This window comes from Dendrobium catenatum, unplaced genomic scaffold (genome assembly GCF_001605985.2).
Source record: "Dendrobium catenatum unplaced genomic scaffold, ASM160598v2 fragScaff_scaffold_802, whole genome shotgun sequence".
In the NCBI taxonomy this organism is placed as follows: domain Eukaryota; kingdom Viridiplantae; phylum Streptophyta; class Magnoliopsida; order Asparagales; family Orchidaceae; genus Dendrobium; species Dendrobium catenatum.
Window position 1 is genome coordinate 141,165 of NW_021319264.1, and position 22,366 is coordinate 163,530.

General features: G+C 36.4%; 2 protein-coding genes across 3 annotated transcripts; one reads left to right on the forward strand and one right to left on the reverse strand.

The window, feature by feature from the left end:
* Positions 1 to 492: 492 nt before the first annotated feature.
* LOC110112312 (L-type lectin-domain containing receptor kinase IV.2-like) lies at positions 493 to 1,789 on the reverse strand. Its single transcript, XM_020844497.2, has one exon. It carries the CDS (start codon positions 1,533 to 1,535, stop codon positions 867 to 869), a length of 669 nt encoding a protein of 222 aa, XP_020700156.1. The 5' UTR covers positions 1,536 to 1,789; the 3' UTR covers positions 493 to 866.
* A 907-nt stretch (positions 1,790 to 2,696) lies between these two features.
* LOC110112304 (ER membrane protein complex subunit 4) lies at positions 2,697 to 21,309 on the forward strand. Of its 2 annotated transcripts, XM_028696665.1 has the most exons (7): positions 2,697 to 2,900; positions 2,988 to 3,044; positions 7,941 to 8,094; positions 20,265 to 20,362; positions 20,465 to 20,530; positions 20,873 to 20,938; positions 21,130 to 21,309. In XM_028696665.1, the coding sequence occupies exons 1-6, from the start codon at positions 2,775 to 2,777 to the stop codon at positions 20,909 to 20,911; spliced, it is 540 nt and encodes a 179-aa protein (XP_028552498.1). In that variant the 5' UTR covers positions 2,697 to 2,774; the 3' UTR covers positions 20,912 to 20,938; positions 21,130 to 21,309. The 2 variants fall into 2 exon arrangements, with proteins under 2 accessions (XP_028552498.1, XP_020700145.1); XM_020844486.2 differs by lacking the exon at positions 21,130 to 21,309 and having other exon boundaries at positions 20,873 to 21,090.
* Positions 21,310 to 22,366: the final 1,057 nt, after the last annotated feature.

Sequence of the window (22,366 nt, forward strand, 5' to 3'; positions counted from 1 at the left end):
TCAGGCTCCTTTACAGGAGGAGCTTTGTTTAAAAGAGGACCAAGGAAGAGTTCAAGCATGTCCTGAGCAGCATCTCCTGATCCTATAATTTTTTTGGCAGAAGTAGCAGATTCCTTTAGATGAGAACTGCGCGTTTGAGTGCATTTTGATAACACTTGACAGGATCTGAATTCTCCTCTGTGGGGGATGGAGGATTCCGATGAGCTAATAGGAATAGAATTGGATTCAGATTTTCGTGCAACAGACTGCTCTTTCTGCATTTCCTTGTCTGAAGTAAGAAACTGCAATCGAGGAATAAAGTGTCATGCATATTGAATTTGGGCAGTATTAATGAGGAGAACATTGCAATAAGCAAGCCATTACGGTTATTCTAAGCCTTCGTTTGGGACGTCTTTCTTACTGCTTCTTAAAATTTTTTAATAAAAAACTGCTTTAAAAAGCAGTAAGAAAGTCATCCCAAAAGAAACCTAAATCTATACCACTATATAAAAGTGGCTTGGGATTCCACTCTTAGCAAATCCTAGCCTTTCATTTTAATCACTTAAATTAAATCCTAACCTTCCATTTCAATTATTTTAATTATAATTGATTAATAATTGTACTTTTATTTATGTAAAATATACTTTTGATCTTCTAAATAATTAATTATGAACCGTTATTTATTTTAACATGTAATTAATTTGCACTCTTGATCTTCAAATGGCTAATGAAAACTGCATTCGTTAGAACGGTTTCTTTTGAATAAACCCTCACATATGTAATCGACATCCGTTTGACATGCAGAGAACCCATGTCAACTAAGCGAGATCTCAACCAGAGCGTTTCGATTTCTACCGCAACCAGCCGTTTCACTTCCGATTTCAACGTCATGCCGTTTCATTTCCGGCTGCCAGGAGATTAAAAGCCAGGAGCTCTGCTTCTTTGCCGTTCAAATATAAGCTCCATCCGAGAATGTAATTCAAACCAGCGGCCGCAACAGTGGAAGAAGAGAACCCCACATACATTTTGCTCAGAAGAATTGAGGAGAAGTTGATGGTGTAAGACAGAAGAGGTAAAACCGGCTTCAGGGTATTAAGGGGAGCTAAGGTCACATTAAGCTCCATCTTCTTCGCATCATACTCTGCCCAAACTTGCATCGTCTGGCCGCTCATCAAGCTCAAATTTTGAAACAGGGAAGAGCTTTTGGCGTATGATGCTGGAGCGGCGACGACGGAAGTTAAGCCATTTAAGTTGATGCTGACGTAGTTGTCGTTGATGTCGTCAAACTCCTTGTTCTCAATGGTGTCAAGCTTAACAACGACGATGTGGTTGGTGGCTTGGTCTTTGCTGGAGAGGTTGAAGAGACCGAGGAATTGGCTGAGAAGGGTGGAGTAGAGGTTTGGGGTAGGTGAGATGGCAAAGGCGAGACCTTCGGAACTGATTTCTGTGTAGTGTGGGACGATAGCAAAGACGAAGGAGGTGGAGAAAGGGGAAAGGATTTGGGTAGAATGCGTGGCTAAGTTCTTGGTTTGTGGCGTTGTTGAAGTATTTAGCATTTTTAATTAACCTGTATAGTTTCCTTTTTGAAACACATTACTAAATGATGTTCTACATGTGAAACTTTTATGTATCGTCATGATAAAAATAAAGAGAAAAAAAGTGAATCAGTGAGCAGAGGAATTAGAGGCTTAATTTTTTCTTTATTTTTTAATTAATTGTCCTTATGCCTCCTATTTGTTTACATAAATTCAAGAAACTCCAAAGAATAGTATGTTGATTCCTGAATTTATACAATAATATTGATATATCATTAATTATACGAGCGACGAGCTATTGTAATAGAAATCAGGCGACTCAATTTGGTTTGATTCCTTTCTTAGCTACTTGCTCATCTATTGTATGTTAATGCTTTCCATATTTTTTGTTGTTCTTTTGTCCTCTTTAACAAAAAAACTTTGCTCCAACTTAAAAATTCAACTTCTTTTAAACATGTCAATTTTATATTTGAACTTTAATTTAGAGTCCATTTTTTATTTTCTATAACCTTTCTTAATTGCTAAAATGTTGAATTTCTTCTTAAACAAAGTTTTTTACAATATACTCTGCATAAACATCTCATTTCTCATTTATATATCCTCATAATTTTGATAATTTAATAATTTTCTTATTAATTTTATTTTTGTTCGTCCTTGTATTAGTTACTTCATGAGAAAATTAAAGAGCTTAAAAAAAGCAATGGTCAAATCCTCAACTATTAATGAGATTAGTTCTTAACAAATTTTGACTTGTTGTTGCTAATTTTTAGTCTTTCTCATTATGGTCATTGATTATTGCTTGGATGATAAATTTATGCTCTTGTAGGTAATGTTATATGATAAGCTTAGTTTTTTGTTGAGTCGCTAATTCAATTATCTTATGGATAATATATTGATGTCAATAAATCTATCAATAAGAAACCGCTTACATTACAGATAAGCCTGTTTTTTAATTTTTCATCCAACTAGAATGAGTGTATTTTAAGGATAATAGAAGTTTATATGCCTATTGATTATATATAAATTATATATATGTGTGCAAATATTGTATTTAATGTTGATATAGAATTTAATATTATTGATATATATGTCATAAATTATTTGTAATTTTTGTCATATATATTTTTATTTTTTAAAATTTTATTCATACTAGTATATATATATATCGTCAGCCGCGGATTTTGTTCTAGTGATTTTGGTGCTCGCAAACGCGAGAGAGAGAGAGATCATCTTGCGCTAGTGGAGTGCCGGCGCGACAAGATGGAGAAGGGCAAGGGTTTGGCTCGGCGATGGGCGGTGGAATTCGCTGAAAGCTCCGCGTTATCTTCCTCTTCATCCTCTGCCATCCCAGATCCCCTTGGTTACAACATATCGCTTCATGATCTGGTTCAACTTTCTCCAAAGCTCTCTTTCCTCTACCTCTATCTGGTGAATTTTTTTTAATGAATATATTATTTTATATTTTCTCCACAGGATGATTCGACTGTGGCCCGGCAGAAGAAGGACGCCGAGGCTGCATGGAAATCCCAGGTACTTGAGTTAGGGTTTGGGCGAAGGATAGTTTTTGGTGATCAAGATTTATTTCGTTGGTTTGGCCTAGGGGATTGATCTATTTTTTGCTCGTTTTTTTTCAAGGGAGAATGGTTTTATTAAATATATGCTATGTTTTCTAGTGAATTTGATTTGTTGATGAAGTTTCTGAAATATTGTATGTTTTTTCCTTATCGGAAGGCTAACTCTTCTTACTTTGACCGATAACCTTGTTTTGATTTAATTGCGAAATTCTGAACCTTATTAGTCGTCTGATTGGCCGGAGATGTTGTTTATATGTTCTTGATAAATGTATTTACAAGAATTGATGGTACGCTACAAGCTTGATGAGTTCATTAAAATTTAGTTGTAGTTTGTGGCCTTCTTAAAATATGTATCTTATAATGATTTTTGATGTCTCCAGGAAATTCATATAGTCAAATGTTGGAATTTTGATTATTCAAATTGCATATCTAAAAGCAACCACATATTTGGACCGTAAACTGAAGCAGTTGATTGTGGGATAATCTGATGTCTATTTTCACCAAATTAATGGTAAATACAATGTAGTTCAACATGATGAAACCAACAGTACTAAAAAATTGTTTAGAGTCCAGTTAGGCTTATTTAAGTAGTCAAAGGCATAATTGGAAATATCTCAAAGCTATTTGGAGCGGAAATTGACCTTTGAATTTTGCATGCTTATAGAGAAAATGAACTTCTCTTTGAGATGAATCCAATGAGCTTAAGCTTGTTTAATTATGAGCTTATTAAGGAAATGAGATATTCAAACATCAAATCATCAAGGGGAATCAATTCAAATCGTTTGATAAAGTGTGCTATTTACTATTAGAAATCATATTGATATGCCCTCCAAAAATCTATAGATATAGCCATGGTTCTATACATTTAATGAAGCATTTTTGGTGCATAAAATTCATGAATTTAGAGAATTATGGAACTTTGATGCTATTCACTACCACTCGACTCTTTGATACCCATTGTCACTATTGCCAATGTCATCCGCTGGCAATGATGTACCTATCGTCGATCAACATCAGATCGACCATTGAACAATAATGATGTTCGTCATCAAGTTGTGAGACATCAACCGTCAACCAATGTTGATGCTTGACGTCACCACTGCTAGACGTCGACCATTGACCAACGTTGATGCTCATCATTGTTATTGCTAGGCATCGGTCTTTGACTGTTGCAAACCCTTGCCATTGGCACTATTATACACTATTTGTTGATTAATGTTGACACTCATGATCTCCACCGTTTGACAATGGTCGACAATGGACTTTTGTTGCAAGCTTTTTCGATTGTCTAATCTCCTTTCCTAGAAGGATGATTGAGTTTGACTGCACAATGTCGCATTGTGCTCGACCTCAGACTTTTGTCTTTGATAGTTTCCCATCACATACCAAAGATTGATGTTTGATGTTTGCCAATTATCGGTGCCTTTATTCAAGCCTGATCATCTTATTTCCTCTCCTAGAAGGAGAATGACCAAGTCAGGCAATCCAATGTTTTCTGGCCTTTGACTTTTCTTCTTGATAATCACCCTACATATGCCAAAGAGTCTAATAAGAGTTATATTAGACGTTCATTAGTCACTGATCTTTGATACAAGCCTTTTTGATTGTTCAATCATCATTCTATCATGAGAAATATCAAGTCATTCCTTTGAGTGTCACCCGACTTTCAATGTTCTGATGGATAAACCGATTATATTGGGAGAGAATTAGAAAGTTTCCTAACCAAGAGGGAGCTATTTAGGAAGGTTCTTCATCAAAGGGGAATTGTTTAGGAAAGTTTTAATTACAATTGAGAATGAATTGTTTAGTGCAAGATATCTAATTTGAATTCAAAATCTAAGATGGAATTATTTAGGGAAAGAGAGGAGGAATCAATGGGGATTGTTTAAGAAAGTTTTAATTACAATTGAGAGGGAATTATTTAGGGCAAGAGATTTGATTTGAATTCAAATATGAGAGAGAATTATTTAGGGAAAGTTGGTTGATTTGGGATGGAATTAGGGCAGCTTATTTAAGGTTAACAATAGAGTGATTTCAGGATAATGTTATGAGTTTGCTGAAATTAGAATTTCTTAGGTTGTGAGGGCTCTAGCCACCGGCTAGGGATTTAAGAGAACTGGATGTTCCTCTCCAATTGAAGATCCAACTAAATTTTGTTGTTTTCTTTCATATATCTTGCAATAAAAAAGATTTTTGATGTGTTTTTCACTTTTTCTTCCCAATTTCTTAATGTTGTTCACTGATTTCGAGGAAATTGTAGCCAAGGGATATAAGATTTTAACAAGCACTTCCTATCAAATTGGTGTCAGAGCCATATCTTGGGCTGAAATATAAGTCTTCCTTGCTAATTTTTGTTGCGTTTGTTCCTTCCGTCTTGTTAATTTTTGTTGTTTGATGATCCGATTCATTGTTTTTTGCTATTTCTTTTGCTGTTTGGAGCCTAGATCCAGGTACCTATGGCAGGGAAAAATGTTAAAGTGCTGGAAGTAAAGATCGGACAATTGAAATATGATTTTGTAGAAAAGATTTCATATTCAATAAGTAATTTTCAGCAATCTAGGAGAAGATCGATGAGAAGTTTGCCATCATGGAGGAGATGATGAGGAAGATGCTTGAGTTCCAAACCAAAGCGACATTGTTGGAGGCGGGGGGAGCTACCGTCAACCAAGGGAGTGGAGAAAATCCTAATCTGATAAGGAGAGGGGAGGAAAAATTGGGGGAAGAATAGGAAATGACACATTTGGAGCCACTTCCAAGGAGGAAAAATGGTGAAAGAGTGGGATTTTTGGTGGAGTTGCAGAGTTTGGAAGGAGAAAAAGATGAGGATAAGATATAAACACCATACATGATTCACCCGCCCCTACAACAGTATCAAGGGATGTTCTAGCTAGTTCAGGGGTTGCCTCTTTCGCGAGCATGCTATCATCTTGAAGGAAGGAATCTCACCTTTCAGTGTTCGTTTGTACTATCATCCCAAAATCTAGAATGAAGAGATTGAGGGATTAATCAAGGAGATGTTGGAGGCATAGATCATTCGACCTAGTGATAGTCCATTTTTCAGTCAAGTGCTTCAGCATTAGTTTCCTTCATTCCACCTTGAATACAAATTGACACTTTGGGAGGCGAGTATTGATGGACCGGCTGATTTGATTGGGAGGGAATTAAAAAGTTTCCTAATCAAAAGGGAGCTGTTTAGGAAGGCTTTTTATCAAAGATGAATTGTTTGAGAAGTTTTATTTACAATTGGGAGGGAATTATTTAGGATAAGAGATCTTATTTGAATTCAAAGTTTAAGAGGGAATTATTTAGGGAAAGGGATGAGGAATCAAAGTTTTAATTAGAATTGGGAGGAAATTATTTAGGGCAAGATATCTGATTTTAATTCAAATATGAGAGGGAATTATTTAGAGAAAGGAGGCTGATTTTGGAGGAAATTAGGGGAGCCTATTTAAGGCTAACAATAGGATGATTTCAAGATTATAATGTTATTTGCTGAATTTAGATTGTTCTTAGGGAGTTTTGGGCTCTAGCCACGGGTTAGGGATTTGAGAGAGCCGGATTTTCCTCTCCAATAGAAGATCTATTGTATCTTGTTATTTTCTTCAGTTTGTCATCAATTAAAAAGAGTTTTCTCTTATTATTGCTCTTATTTCCTCTTGGAGATTGTGTTTGGTATTGCTGTAATTTCATTTCAGCCAAGGGAGTTATGATCTTTACAAGCACTTTCTATCATGTTCCTCATTGAATGCCTCCTGACGTATACCAAAGTGCACAATCTGTTGTCTGTTATCCATCAGCACCCTACTTATTAAGTCAACTCGGTCGCCCTATATCCTTTCGTATAAGGTGAATGACCAAGTCAAAGTACCCGTAGTTGCCTAACTATCAGTTTTCGTATTAGCTGTCGCCTGATGCATACCAAAAAGTGATGTGTGACGTCCATCAACTTCTAACTCCCGATGCAAGCCTTCTTGGTTAGTTGATATTCCCTTGTATAAGAAGGTCGAGTAAATCAACCACCTAATGTAACCCAATCTCTAAATTTTTTTAATTGACCGTCATTGGACACATACAAAAGATTGACGTCAGATGTTCATCATCCACCAATATGTGGTCACCTAATCTCCCCTCTCATAAGTCAAACAATTAAGTTAGGCTAGCTGACATCACTTGACTCTCAACATTTATTGTCGACAACTGTTCAAACTTTCATATTATAATAAAATTTTGTTAGGTTAGTTACCGGTGTTAATAATTGGAGATTACACAATTCAAATAATAATGGATTCAACAAATCAAACGAAGAAGAAAAACCATGTTGGTTAAGCACTATTACCAATTATTAGGATTTTTTTGTAAAAAATAGGTTTTTCATTTGTTTTTTTTTTTAATTCAATTAGGAAGGTATAATATAAATAGTACCTTTCCTGGTCCCTTAGTAAGGGCATGAAATATTTCGACTTATTTATTTATTATTATTTTTTTTTCATAATGGATTTAAGCTGGGTGAATATATGATATTCTTGCAGTATTTCTAGGTCCAGTTCTAATACTAGGAGGTATGGGAGCAGTACTGCTTATGAAGCCAATACATTCTACCTTTTTATAGGATTGATTATTGTTTGCATAATCTTGTTTTATGTTTCATTGAATTTCTATTTAACTGCAGCACATTTCTTTTTTTATTTGGGAGTCATAAATGTATTAATCATATTTGCTTGATGTTCATGAGTAGTTCCAAACATTCCAATGTTTTGTTTACTGCTGTAACTTATACATTGTTTCTACTATTTTATTAGTAATGTTTCATGGGTTTAAAATGATTTTCTTTGCCTTATATTCTTATGAGAAGAAAGCCTGGGAGGTGGCTCAAGCTCCTTTTAAGAACCTAATGATGATGGGCTTCATGATGTGGATGGCTGGAAGCACGGTTCATTTGTTTAGTATCGGAATCACATTCTCTGCTCTTTGGCAGCCAATAAGTGCACTTCAAGGTGTTGGAAAAGGTAAGATTTTATTTTCATTTGTCCTTCTCCATGCAGAAGAACGTAATTCAACTCGTATTTTTTTCTAGACATGCTTATTGGACTTAAGCCTTATTTGGGACTCATAACAAATATTTTTTTATAGTATTTGAGCACTAGCAGTATTTTGCAGGATCAAAATGCCAGGGGTTGCATATGTCCTAGGATTTTATGATTTTGTTATCATTATAGAATTTTACTGACACGCATATCTTATAAATAATGCAAAACACCTGGAACGTAATATGTTTAAAAGATATTCAAAGCTGAAAGATCGTACTATCATAGATAGGATCACTTAATTTTGGTAATGAACATGTCTGTTTAACAAACCTAATTTTTCTTTGTTCATTACACCTCAACCACCTCTCATCTATCCACTTAGCCATTTTGCCTTGTCAGCCCTCTTCATTTCCTGAATTCTTCACGCCAATCTCTCCTCAATTTACCCATCCCCACTCACGCTAGCATAATGCTCTCATTTTTACCCCACCCATAGTTCCTCCCCCTCCCCCCAAATGATTTGGTTTATGCTTTATTATTGGGTTTTAAAAGATTGGGTGATGAGGACATCAACAAGAGATTTTGGTGCGTTTATCAGAGGAGGCATCAGAGATCAACGACCATGATCTGGAGCCTTTATTTTTTTATGCATTTTATATATTGTTTATTTTTATATTTTAGTTTCCCTATTTTATCCCTATGGGTAGTTAGTTTGCTTTTGTAGCCCTATGAGCATTCTAGTCTTTTTTCTTTTGTCATGATTGAGGCCTATATATAAGGTCCCTTCTATTGTATTTGGGATGATGGTTTTAATGAATAAAATTTTGAGCTTTTCTCTTCTTCATTGTGATGAGCTACCCGCCAGTCTTTGGAAGAGTCCAAGACTCGCGGCTCATCTATATCCCTTTCTCCCGCACCTCCGGCCACTTCCCCGTCTCCCAACACCCGCTGGCCTGCTCTCCCCATCTTCCCCTACTCTTCTTCCCTAACCGAGCCCTCCCCACCCCATAGCCGCTAGCCTCCCTTGGCTCCTCCAGCCGCCGGCCGCCCTCCAAAGGCCATAGCCGCCACCCCCTTGGCCCCCTTACCACCGGCCGTCCATCCTAATCCCCCTTGAATTTTGAAATTCAAAATTCAAATTCCCTTTATTCACTTTCCTAATCACTTTTATAAAATAGCCCCTTATAGATTAGGAAAGTTTCCTACTTAAATTCAAATTAATATTTGAATTTAAACACTTTCCTTATTGATAAACTAATTTAGGTAATATCTTTATTTTATTCAAATTTGAAATGAAAATTCCTAATTTAAGTCAAGGGCCCCCATACATTGAATCTAGACCTCTCCCTCCCTCCTCATATGGCCAGCCCCCCCTTTCCCTTTATTTTTCTCTCTCTCATCTAATCCCTTATTCCAATTAAATGCCCCATAAGCTCCTAAATTGCTAGCCCCCTAGAGCTATATTTGGGATAGTTTGGAGTTAAAATTATTCCCTTAACTCTCTTAGAAAATTGTGAAATAAAATTCATATTTTCTAAGTCCTTTTCCCCACCTCCCTAGCCTTAACCTTAGCCATCCTCTCCCATTTCCTCTCTACTCGAGAACCCCCACCAGCTCCTTCCCTCCCTTCTCCCTTCACAAACCATCGACTCCTCCAAGGATCACAATAAAGAAGTCTCCCATATTTATGTATGACCGATCCTAAAGTCGGCCACGGATTTGCGTACGATTCGCAAGGACAAATTGATATTCTTCAGTCGCCCTTCTTTGACCCCAACTGGGAATTTGAAGATTCCGTCGAAGACTACGTCGACCGCATACTATTTCATCTAGCCGGGACGATCGACGAACAACGGCCATTCGAACAATGGCAACTCGTCGGACGTTCACCTGCGCCTCTTTCTCCGGCTACCTTCCTGTGGATCAAGACCGTAGGCATCCTAACTCTCTTAGTGGTGTCGTTTGGTTTGTTGAAAATCTCTCTCTGCTAAAGCCGTTCATCGAGTGTGAGTGAGAAAAGAAACTCTAGATGAAAAGCTCTAAATATTAACCTGTTGATTCTTATTACGACACATTTAGTTTTATTGTATTTTTTGATATTGTTTTAAGTTGTTATGTTCTCCTAAAATTTGTGACTGCATGCCAAAGCAAAATGTCAATTGAGAATTCCTAAAATTAATTATTTTGACTCAGTAATCTTCAAGTAGCAAGCTTTATGATAGTTTTATAATTTCCTTGCAATTCTTGTTTGTTTCACATCATCTTGGTATCAAAGCATGGTTTGCTCAAATTGCATGTGCTAAGATTCATCTTAGAGTTTTAAATAGCCATCTTTAAGTTTAACTAGTCGTGTAACATTGCATCCATTTGAAATAACACATTATTTGTTTGCTATCCATGCAATTTCTGCATCATTTAGTGAGCTTTAGGTGTGTTGGCATATAGGTTTAGGTGTAGTGCCCCTCTATTCCTTAACATCCCTAAGTGTCTCCTAGTTTATCCCAATGGACCAGGAACAAATTCAACTTACTTATAGACTTGATCTTAGGACAGTTAGGTACTGTGACCCAACAAATTAGAGAAACCCAAGGCAAGTTAGCTGACTTTATACGTCAAGTTGGAGATCGTCTAGACCACATTGAAAAATTAGGAAACCATACGATGTATACTCCTTCTAGACCTTCGTCCCCATACGTCGAAGAACCATGAGCTGACTACGGACCACCTCGAAACCAATACCGTCAAAACCATTGACCTAATCAGGAACTTCTAGGTCATGATCCGATTTAGAGAGATAATGATACTTAGTTACTCAAGAACATCTGAATCGATATCCCTTCCTTTGATGACACCCAAGTTTTCCTGGATTGGCTTAAAGGAATGGATATCTACTTTAGGTGGTACAACATTTCAGAGGCAAGAAAAGTTAGATTTGTTGAAATGAAGTTGATTGGTAGGGCTAGTCAGTATTGTACTAACTTGGAATATATGCGTGAAACTCGAAGAGAATACCCTATCACTAATTGGAGAACAATGAAACAAGAACTCAAGCAAAATTATCTTCCCCTTTCCTACTACCTCAGACTTTTAAATCGTTGGAATAGATTAACCCAGGGTAGTAAACCTGTGAAGGATTACATATCTACTTTTGATGACTTTATGATCCGCTGTAGTGGCGAGGAAACCACCGCCCCTGCCCAACTCCTATCCATGTTTAGAGCTGGACTTAGGAAAGATCTTCGAAATGAACTCTTCGCTAGAGGAATCATTACCTTAGAGGCCGCTTGTAGTCTTGTGCTAGATCTGAAAGAATCCAAGAACCATGCCCACTCAAAACGCCAAGACTTCCGCTCTAACCCTTTTAAATCCTCCTCCAGCCAACCCCAAAACAAATCACTTGGTCCCATGACTGATTGACCCATTGCTAGACAATTCCAACCCCGCCATGACTTTAAGAACAAAACCCCTAAACATGAGACACCCAAAACCAATGCGGGAACCAAATGCTTTAGGTGTCATGGGTATGAACACATTGCCTCTCAATATTCTAGCCCCTATAAAATAACCATAATCAAAGAAGTTATCGATGAAGAGGATGAGCCTGACACTGAACTAGTTCATCACATCGATGACGAAGAAGACTTCTTCTGTGATGAAGACACCACCGTGATCCACTACCTGCAAAAGATTGATCACTTAGATCTGCAAGTTGTTAGGTGTGCCTTATCACAACCTAAATTGAGTGACGATTGGCGTAGAACTTCCATTTTCCATACTTTCACCTAAATTGGCGATAAGAACTATAAGGTTATCATCGATAGTGGAAGTTGTATTATCGCTGTTTCGTCTACTATGATCTCTAAGCTTCATTTGAAAACCACTCCGCACCCGAACCCCTACAAGGTCGCCTGGATCAACTCAACTGCCTTGTAAGTAAAAGAAAGGAGTCTTATCCATGTTGAATTCGTGGGATACAAGGAAAAGATATGGTGTGATGTTTTAACCATGAATGTTGGTCAGATCATCCTTGGTCGTCCCTGGCTGTTCGATAACGACTTTCATATCTATGGGATCTAACACGTGCATGTTTGAGCACGATGGTAAGAAGATTAAGCTTTTACCCTCCCAACCCAAGTCTTATCAAGGAGGACGTAAAACCCACTCCCCTTAAACCCAACACAGGCCTAAACCCGTTAACTGCTAAAGACCTGGATACTAAACTAGTGTTAGGTTCACCCATATTTTCCTTAGTAGCTCGGGAAGTGAATGCGGATCTGGAAGAACCTATCTCAAAAGAGCATAAGCCCGTCCTTGAAACCTTTGTTGACATTTTCCTAGAGGATTTACCCAACCAACTCCCACCTCTAAGGGACATCCAACACGTCATCGACTTAGTACCTAGAGCTTGCCTCCCCAACCTTCCTCTTTACCGCATGAACCCTACGGAGCATGTTGATCTTAAGAGATAGGTAGATGAACTACTGCATCGTGGTTTTATTAAGGAAAGCCTTAGCCCTTGCGCTGTCCCCGGACCCCACCCTCTTGACTCCCAAGAAGGTTGGCTCGTGGAGAATGTGTGTTGATTGTTGTGTTATTAACAAAATCACAGTCAAATATCGTTTTCCTATTCCTTGTCTAGATGACATGTTAGATATGATGACTGGAGCCATCCTATTTTCCAAATTTGACCTCAAGAATAGTTATCACCAAATTAGAATTTGTCCTGGAGACGAATGGAAAACTGCTTTTAAAACTAAGGATGGGTTATACAAATAGAAGGTTATGCCTTTTGGTCTGAGTAATGCACCCCAAGTACATTTATGAGAGTTATGACACAGATCCTTGGACCCTTCCTAGGAAAATTCGTAGTATTCTACTTTGATGACATTCTGATTTATAGTAATTCAGTGGACCAACATCTAAATCATTTAAAACAAGTCTGTAAGGTTTTGAGGAATGAACAACTATATGCTAATCCTAAGAAATGTATGTTCCTCACGGATAGTGTTGCTTTTCTTGGATTTATTATATCTTCTCAAGGAATTTCCGTTGATCCCGAGAAGGTGAGAGCAATTAATGAGTGGCTTGAACCTAAAAAAATTAGAGATGTTTGGAGTTTTAATGGACTAACCACATTTTATCAGAGGTTTATTCGGAACTTTTGCACCATAGTAGCCCCTATAATGGAATGTCTCAGAAAGGGAGAATTTTTATGGACCCCAGCTGCCTCTAGAGCTTTTGATGAAACAAAAAAAAAGGTAGAAGCCTTTGTCATGCGCTTACCTGATTTTTCTAAAGTTTTTGAAGTCACCTGTGACGCCACAGGCAATGGCATTGATGGCGTCCTGTCTCAAGAAGGCCACCCCGTAGCTTACTTTAATGAAAAGTTGAATGACATCAGGCAGCAATATTCTACGTATGATAAGGAATTTTATGCTATCATTCAGTCCCTTAAGTATTGGAAACATTACCTGGTCCCGTAGGAATTTAATTTGTCATTTTTTCCTACCAAGAAGTCTTGTGTTACATAAATTCCCAAAAGAAACTCAATGCACGATCAGACATGGTCATTGGGTTGAATTCTTTCAAGAGTATACATATACGATCAAACACAAGGCCGAATATGAAAATAAGGCAACAGATGCCTTAGGCCGTCAGATAATGATAACTAAAGAAATGAGGGCTGAAGTAACTGGATTTGAACGAATTAAAGAAGATTATAAAGACTGCCCTAATTTTAAGGAAACATACTCCTTAATTACAATTGGATGTGAACGAATAATTGATGATTTCTTTTTGGAAGACGAATATCTATTCAAGTCCCAAAAACTCTGCATTCCTAACACCTCATGTAGAGAATTCCTTGTTTTGGAAATAAATGATGGAAGGTTAGCTGGTCATTTTGGACAGACCAAAATCATTGCGTCGGTAGAATGCCGATTCTATTGGCCTAGCCTGAAGCGCGATGGTAGTAAGTTAGTGAGTAGATGTCACATTTGTTAGTTAGCCAAGTAGCGGAAACAGAATACGTGACTCTACACATCACTTCCTGTACCCAATTGCCCTTGGCAGGACGTAAGCATGGATTTCGTCCTAGGCCTACCTAAGACCCTTAGAAAGCATGATTCAATTTGTGTGGTCGTTGACCGTTTTTCTAAGATGACTCATTTCCTCCTGTGCTCCAAAACTTTTGATGCTTCTTGGATTGCGAAATTATATTTCGATGAAATTGTTAGGCTGCATGGATTACCCAAAATCATAGTTTCTGACCGAGACGCCAAGTTCACTAGTTATTTTAAAAAAAATTATGGCTCAAGATGGGTACAAAACTCCAGTTTTTCACTATTTTTCATCCCCAAACTGATGGGCAAATTGAAGTTCTTAATAAGAGTATGGGTAACCTTTTTTGGACTTTAGTAGGAGAACAAATTCGAGAGTGGGATTTCAAACTTCCAGTATCTGAGTTCGCTTATAACAATTATGTTAGTCGAACCACATGTCTAAGTCCCGCTGAAATTTTATATGGGTACCAACCTAGACAACACACAAATTTAATCCCTATGTGTCCTAAGGTTAGAACATCCGAGTTTGCATATGCATTTGCATCTCATCTCCATGAATTGTATAAGGAAATTAATAAAAGAATTGAACAAAGCAATGCCAACTATAAGCTTAATGCTGATCGCAAGAAAATATTTTAAGAATTTGAACTTGGAGATTTTGTAATGGCACAGATTCATCTGGAGCGGTTCCCTCAATGATCCGTTAAAAAGTTGCATGCTAGGAGTGCAGGACCTTTTAAAATAATTTCAAAAATAAACAGTAATGCTTATGTGCTAGTCTAGATCTTCCTGAAGGTTTTAATATAAATCCTACTTTTAATATTGAAGATTTAGTAGCCTTTGAGGGTCTAGAGTTTAATCCTACTAATCCACTATATGAGCCTTGTGTGAACCTACCCAGTGAGAACCCTAGCCTACATCCACTTTCTAATTTACCTTATTTATCTAATGCGGAGAAGATTGAAGCAATACTTGATGATGAAATCATTTCCACTAAAGAAGTTGGGCGCCAAAGGTACCTAGTTCATTGGGAAGGAAAATCGGTGATAGAGGACACGTGGATCGAGTGGGATGAGCTGCAGAGATTGGATCCATATATGTTAGAGCTATACGAGGGTTCTCGAGATGTTCACTCGACAGGGTCGAGTTTTCTCCTACCCGGGGAGAATGATGAGGACATCAACAAAAGATTTTGGCACGTTTGTCAGAGGAGGCATCGAAGATCGATGACCACGATCAGGAGCTTTTATTTCTGATGCATTTTATGTATTGCTTATTTTTATATTTCAATTTCCCTACTTTAACCCTATGGGTAGTTAGTTTGCTTTTGTAGCACTATGTTCATTCTAGTCTTTTTCCTTTTGTCATGATTGAGGCTTATATATAAGGCACCTTCTATTGTATTTGGGATGATGATTTTGATGAATAAAATTTTGAGCTTTTCTCTTCTTCATTGTGGTGAGCTTTGAGAGAAGAAAGAGTACCCTAGGTGAGGGTGATTGCAATACCGTCAATCTTTGGAAGAGTCCGAGACTTGCGGCTCATCTATCTCCCTTTCCCCCGCACCTCCGGCCACCTCCCCGTCTCCCAACACCCGCTGGCCTACTCTCCCCATCTTCCCCTCTAATTCTTTGTTAGAGATGCTCGTTCTTATTATTGGATTCAACATAGGGGATCTAAGGAATTATCTTAATTAGGTCAAGTAGGCAATTAAGCACACAGGGCCACACTATAGGATAAAACAACAAAAAGGAGACATCTGGATGATGTCAGCATATATATGTGGTGTTTTCAATCCATGAAGAGAGATTGCTGAATGATAAGATGAGACTTATTCTTCATCAGCTGTGAAGAAGAGCTTGAAAGAATTGTCTCAAAACAAAGGCCATATAAAGAGATTGGCCTTGTGTTTTCCTAAAGAATTTGTAAGTAATTGCATGAACTAGTAGAAGGAACCTAATGCTAAGTGAACATTCTCCTAAATGCCTAATAATGGGAAGAGTAACATAAAGATAGAATTTTTAACTTTGAATAGGGGAATGCCTTTTGATTTCACTTGTAGATTTAAAGCATGCCATTGAGTTTTGATATAGTGCATGACATGTTGATCAATATGGAAGGAAAAATGCACAAGGGCATGCAATGGGACGAAAATATTCAGTTATTTTTTATCTATATGTTGACTTGATTTTGAGATATATAATATATGCATTATCGACTTGGTCCAAAATTAACATTCTCGAAAATCTTTCCTGCAGGTTTAATATTGCCTTCTAAGAAATGGAAGTGCACATGCATTAGTAGTTAATTTTTGAAAATGCTATAAATCTCTAGTTGTTCTAAAAAAGCTATACATAGAGGACATGTGAGATTTGAAGAAGGACGTTGTGTCACACATTTAAAGTCTTCACCCTCTCGATTTTCAATCCTACTCTCTAAACAGCACATCTGTAATACTAAAATATTGATTTTATTATGTGCATTAGACTTTTTCATTAGCCTTTAAATAGTTCAATGCTTTTAAAAATAAATGACCAGTTATTACATTAGTAAAAGCAATACAATGTGAATCTTAGCAGATGGATCCACAAGAAGGGTTTTAGATAAAAGGGGGATGGGGAGCTAACCTGACTAAAATCATTTGGATGGAAGTGTGTTGGACTTGGGACCCATCATGTTGGACCCATCATGTCGTGAGTTGAAGGTCAGTTATTCAAGTTGGATATACTAGTATATGAGCGGACATGGTTCTGGCTTCTCAAATGTGTCTAGGAGTTGTTGTCTTGGCAGTCCACAATTTGGAAGCTTATAAGAGGACAAGCTAGTGGGTAGGGGAGCCAACAAACTTGTGAGTTGGTCAATTTGCAAAGACCGAAAGTTTGATGGGCATGTGTTTGAGGTCGGTGGGCATGTGTACGGACTTGAGTTATTGGGTGAGTTATGGTTTGGCATGTAAGCGTCATCCCATGGCTAAAGGCTCCATCTAGCATGAGACAAGTCATTTCGATATGGGTTGGTAAGATGTCATCTCCCAAAAGCCGATAAGTTTATCTTATTTAAGACGCCAACTTCCCATGGACAATATGCGGAAGACAATAACAAGGGGAGTGGCTGACAACTTGTCAATTAGATAACTGTGGACTTTCTAGAGAGGTGGCCAAGGTGATGGAAATATAATGGAGCCATTGACTTTTTATTGGGAGTATCCGTCGATCTGACAATGAATATGTACTTGTTGACAAAGGTCAATCTAACCTTCTAAATTGGGCATTGAGGCTTGTCTCGAAGGGTTCCAAAGGGTGCTTATAGCAAGGTGTGAACATTAGATCAAACATTGAATCAAAATGAGAGGTTTAAGGTTCAAATGTTTAAAATGAGTTGAATCACAGGTTGAACATGATGATGTAATAAATATTAATATTATTTAAATATATCCTAAATGATGTAATAATTCAAATATGTGGCAAAAATAAATATAACTATAAATTGAAATATTAATCATACAAAAGTAATATTTTCAATAATTTTAAATTTAAATACCATCAATATTTAAATGACTAACCTCTTTTTAGATGCATAAAAATGTGGATGTGATAATCACATAATGTATCTAGTCGTGATAATCCTTTAAATTTTTTTGGAATCAACTAAACATTTCGAAATGTAGGAAATAATTAGGCCTATAAGAAGTAAATCTATTGACTATATAATAAAATTCAAATTATTATGCAAAATAAGATTAGCATTCCCCTTCCATCTTTTTAATATTTTTTTAAAATCAAATGATCCTACAAATTTGATAGAGAGAAAATTGATTCAACCTACAAAAAAAGTAAAACTGCTTCGTAATTTTTCAACTTGTTTAATGATAATACTTATTTGAACTACGAAAGTAGAGCACTTCAAATTGACAGCAGAAAGTCTAAAAATAGATCTAAAATATAAAGGTATCATGCTCATGAATAAGCTAGAGCCGGCGAATTGGAAAAGTAGTGGAGGAGGCGGATAGAGAAGATAAACAAGTTGGAGTAGGCGAATCACAGTCGAGGGAGAGAGTGAATGACCGGTGAAGAAGAAGAGCTAGCAAATGTGAGATGATGATGAAAATTACATGCGAAAGAAAAAAAGCATGAGATTTTGAGGGATAGAGTTAGGTATAATCATACAAATTTTATAGAAGTATTTTAATAGATCAAATCCTGGCCTTTAGATTAGGTGCTTATTGGTTTACATTGTGAACTAGGTGGTTATATAAAATTTATATTCACTGACTCTTATAGATTTGAGCCTGTTTGATATGAAACTAATTTAATAGCTTAACTAGATTGGTCAGTTGGTCGGACCGTCGGATCAGTTGGTCTAGTCTAGTTTTTTATTCCTTGCTTACAGGAAGCCTTGCGGTCATCCTCTGGTATGTTAACCCTTTCTCGTTGCCTTATGGGATAGTGGCTAAGGACTGCTAGGTTGAGAACCTAGTAGAGGCATAGGAAGCGGTTGAAACTGCACCGTTGAGAAGAATGAGGAAAGGTAGCATAAAGATTACCTTCTTCGAGGTTTTGATCTTAAGGAACAGAAGCTCTAGGCGGCCTTGCAAATGTGAAATGTTGGGAGGATTCTATCAACTGGTGGAGCTTACAACATTAGAAACATCATCTCATGTCTGTATGTTGGGGCGGGAGGAGGACCAAGCCTCAAAGATGCAGAAGATGGTAATTTGCATGGCAACAAGGCGTTGAGTGCATCAACTTGAATTTGGGTGGAAGATGACCTTATGATTATTGTGTTGTTGGAGCGAGGAAGCTAACAAGATAGAAGACGACTACAAAAAAGTTAAAGTGCTGGACTGTTGGAGAACTTGCATGCTCTCAATCAGAGGCCAATAATAGAATCTTCAGGAATCGAACACTAAGGTCAATAAGTGAAGAAGTAGAATTTGGCAAGTGCTTGTAGATGCGTGCAATCGAAAGCCTATGGAAGCCGAGGTATATATATATATATATATATATATATATATATATATATATATTAGCTGGTAGCCTTGCTTTTTGCTACCAAAAAGGCTGTGTGGATGGTTGATTAGGTGGAGAGAAAGCTAATAGGCCGCAACTATCATGTACAAACAAATAAACCACCAAACATTAAACCATATCTATTTTTTTATAGAATCTTTGTACAAACAACGTAGTCAATCTACAGCCAAATTCATCCAACCTATGAACCAACCGACATGTCTCACATGTATCCAAATTTTTTGTTATGCTCGAAGCATCTAATAGGACCCAAGCTCCTTTGTCAATTGGAGTTGCCCTAAAACTTTTCCCTTGGCTTTCACTCTTGATCTTTGAAGTTCTTTTGGACAAGACTGTCCATAGTTGCCGACAATGATCTTCCCTTGAGGTTTGGTTTCTATTTTTGATGACTATAGATAGTCCATGGTCCATATGCTTATCTGGGATGATGGAATCATGAGATTTTGATCGTACGTATCATCATCCTACAAACCAAATCCCTCTGAGTAGGAGAGTAAAGCTGCTCCTTTTAGCACCAATGAAGTTATCATGGACAAACATATTAGAGGGCCTATATTGCTAGCCTTAATTGAGAGGATTCTCTCCTATGAGAGAGCGTGTATTTGGGAAATCTTGAAACCCAGAATATGAAGTCCTAAGCGGGCAAAATCTATTGGCAATGCTTCATCACTGTTGAATCTTCCTCCTGAAAAGAACTTTTTTCACCGGCTTATTCCCGAACCCAGGGATCAGATTTTTTCCTGAGCTCTTGCTGTTATGCAAATGATCTTTTGCCTGTCTATCATTAGTTTCTGCTAATGCTGATTTATTTCAACTTTTTATTTAGTGAATTAAACATCCCAAATTTTGGTCCCATATAGTATTTCCTGCGCTTCTTTGCTGTTCTGTTGTTATTGCCTTTTCCTCATTACTGGCTACTGTATTTCTGATGCCTTGCTTCCTTAGTAGTTAACGGAATTTTCATGTTTTCCATCAGCTAAACCTGTATGTTTCCAGTTATGCTGCTTGCCAAAGTGATCTGATTATATATATACTTGTTTGTTTTGTTTTGTTGCAGTTTTTGAACCTTATAAAGACTCAAGAGTAGATACCATTACCCCCAAGTTACTCTTTATTGCACTCAATCTAGCTGGGCTGGGTTTGGGCGTATGGAAAGTGAGTTGTACTAGTAACTGCTACATAATTTATTACTCCACACGTATGCAATCTATAGTTAAAAAGAAATTTAAATCTTCATTTGCTTCTATCTTGTGACAGCTGAACACACTAGGCCTTCTGCCCACTCATCCTTCGGATTGGGTTTCATCTCTAGCTCCAGCTCCGGTATGATTAAATTTTCATCTCATTCACAAATTGCTGTTCAATTATTATCAGATTCAATGAAATTGCAAGTTTAAATATATTATACATCTAATCATGCTTAGGGATGCATATGAATTTTGAAGGCAATACCTTTCATTATTATTTTCAACCTTGGGATCAAATTAGAATATAAATTTTCAATAGTTAATGAACTAAATGTGGGCTTGTGACATTCTGGGACCAAATTATCATATTTTTGTCTCTAAACCATATCAGAATGTATGCATTAAATAATCAAATCTATTTCACTTTAGATAATTTTTTTTTTATCCAATAACTGATTCACACGCTATACAAATGTAGGAGGTTGAATATTCTGGTGGTGGCCTTCTGATCAATTGAAGTCCCTTTCCCTTTCCTTGTCTAAATTTTCATTGTTGAATTATTTATTCAAAATTTTTACTGCTTTATTCGGACCTATAACTGAACTGCCACCAGAGGCTGAGTTATAATGACCAATAGAAACTTATTACTGTATTGTATGATGTAATGCTCGCTATATTCAAAAGAGTATTTCTACATTCTCTAAATGATTTCTCATAACAAAAATGAGATAGGATTTTATTTCCTTTTGGTGGATTGGATTAATCAAAATGAAAAGAGGCTGAAATTTGTTTGCTAATATATGCTACAGGTTGTTGTTGGCAAATTGCATCTACTTCATTTATTTCCATCTTTAAATTGTAATTTCTTACCTGACCAGTCAGATTTTTGTTATATTTAGATACCAGATTATCCAATTATATAGAATAAATAGCAAGGAAAGATCACATCTGCAGACTAAGGCTTCGTTTTGGACGGCTTTTTTCCTGCTTATTAAAGTAGCTTTCTAATATAAAAATTAAAATTTTATACTAAAAAGTTGCTTTAAGAAGCAATAAGAAAGTCATCCCAAATAAAGACTAAGTTATATTTGTCTAGTTTATTAATGTCTATGATTTTGTTAATTGCTTCTTAAAATAGAATTTTAGTAAAAAAATTTAATGTTGGTACTAAAATTTCATTTTAAATGGGTAATTTTTTAAAAATTTTCTAATGGCATGTAAGGTATCATATTATCTAATTAAAAAAATGATAGATAGTACATTTATTTCCCCTTTTTATAATAATGTCTTGCTGTATATATTGTAATTAATATTTCATCGAATCAAATGCATTTAATATTTTTACTTAAAACCATGCTTTTATTTAGATAAGCTTACACATAATTTGGGTTGATTGTTTATGCTCTGTTTCTACCCTTATGATCTGCAAGAAATCTAAGCCGAAAATATAGTTTGAAGCTAAGGAGGCAACAAATACTGCTTGATAGAAATCAGATGCATATAGCTGATAGATGGCAATAGTGGGCATGGTATGTTGATGATGGGCATTGCTATTAATAACAATTAGAGCTTTATAATTATCTAAGAACATTATTATTATTTTTTTTTTATAAGTATATGAAATTCATCTTAGTTTGTTGGTTGGGATTTTTAGATACAAATCAAGAGGTCTTGGATTCGAATTTTGTAGATGCGATGTGCTTGAGTTTATTTTAATTGACTTAAATGACCCAAAACCAAAAAAAAAAAGCTCTAAATTCTTCTTGAATGAATACATAAATGAAAAAAATCTTCTTTTGATCATATTATGGTTTAAAATGTCTTAATTTTTTAATGAATTCTAAATTAAGATTGAGACACTTATTTTAATTATATATTCAACTAATTCAAAGATATTTTGAACGCTTAAATAACCTCAATATATTTATATTAATATTTTTATGATTTAATGTAAACCAATTTAAACTTTAGA

Bases quoted from the DNA above. Each gene is read 5' to 3' on its own strand.
- LOC110112304 (XM_028696665.1), top strand. From the start codon at position 2,775: ATGGAGAAGGGCAAGGGTTTGGCTCGGCGATGGGCGGTGGAATTCGCT. The intron at 2,901-2,987 runs GTTCAACTTTCT...TTTTCTCCACAG, and splicing joins ACATATCGCTTCATGATCTG to GATGATTCGACTGTGGCCCG. The intron at 20,363-20,464 runs GTGAGTTGTACT...ATCTTGTGACAG, and splicing joins TGGGTTTGGGCGTATGGAAA to CTGAACACACTAGGCCTTCT.
- LOC110112312 (XM_020844497.2), bottom strand. From the start codon at position 1,535: ATGCTAAATACTTCAACAACGCCACAAACCAAGAACTTAGCCACGCAT.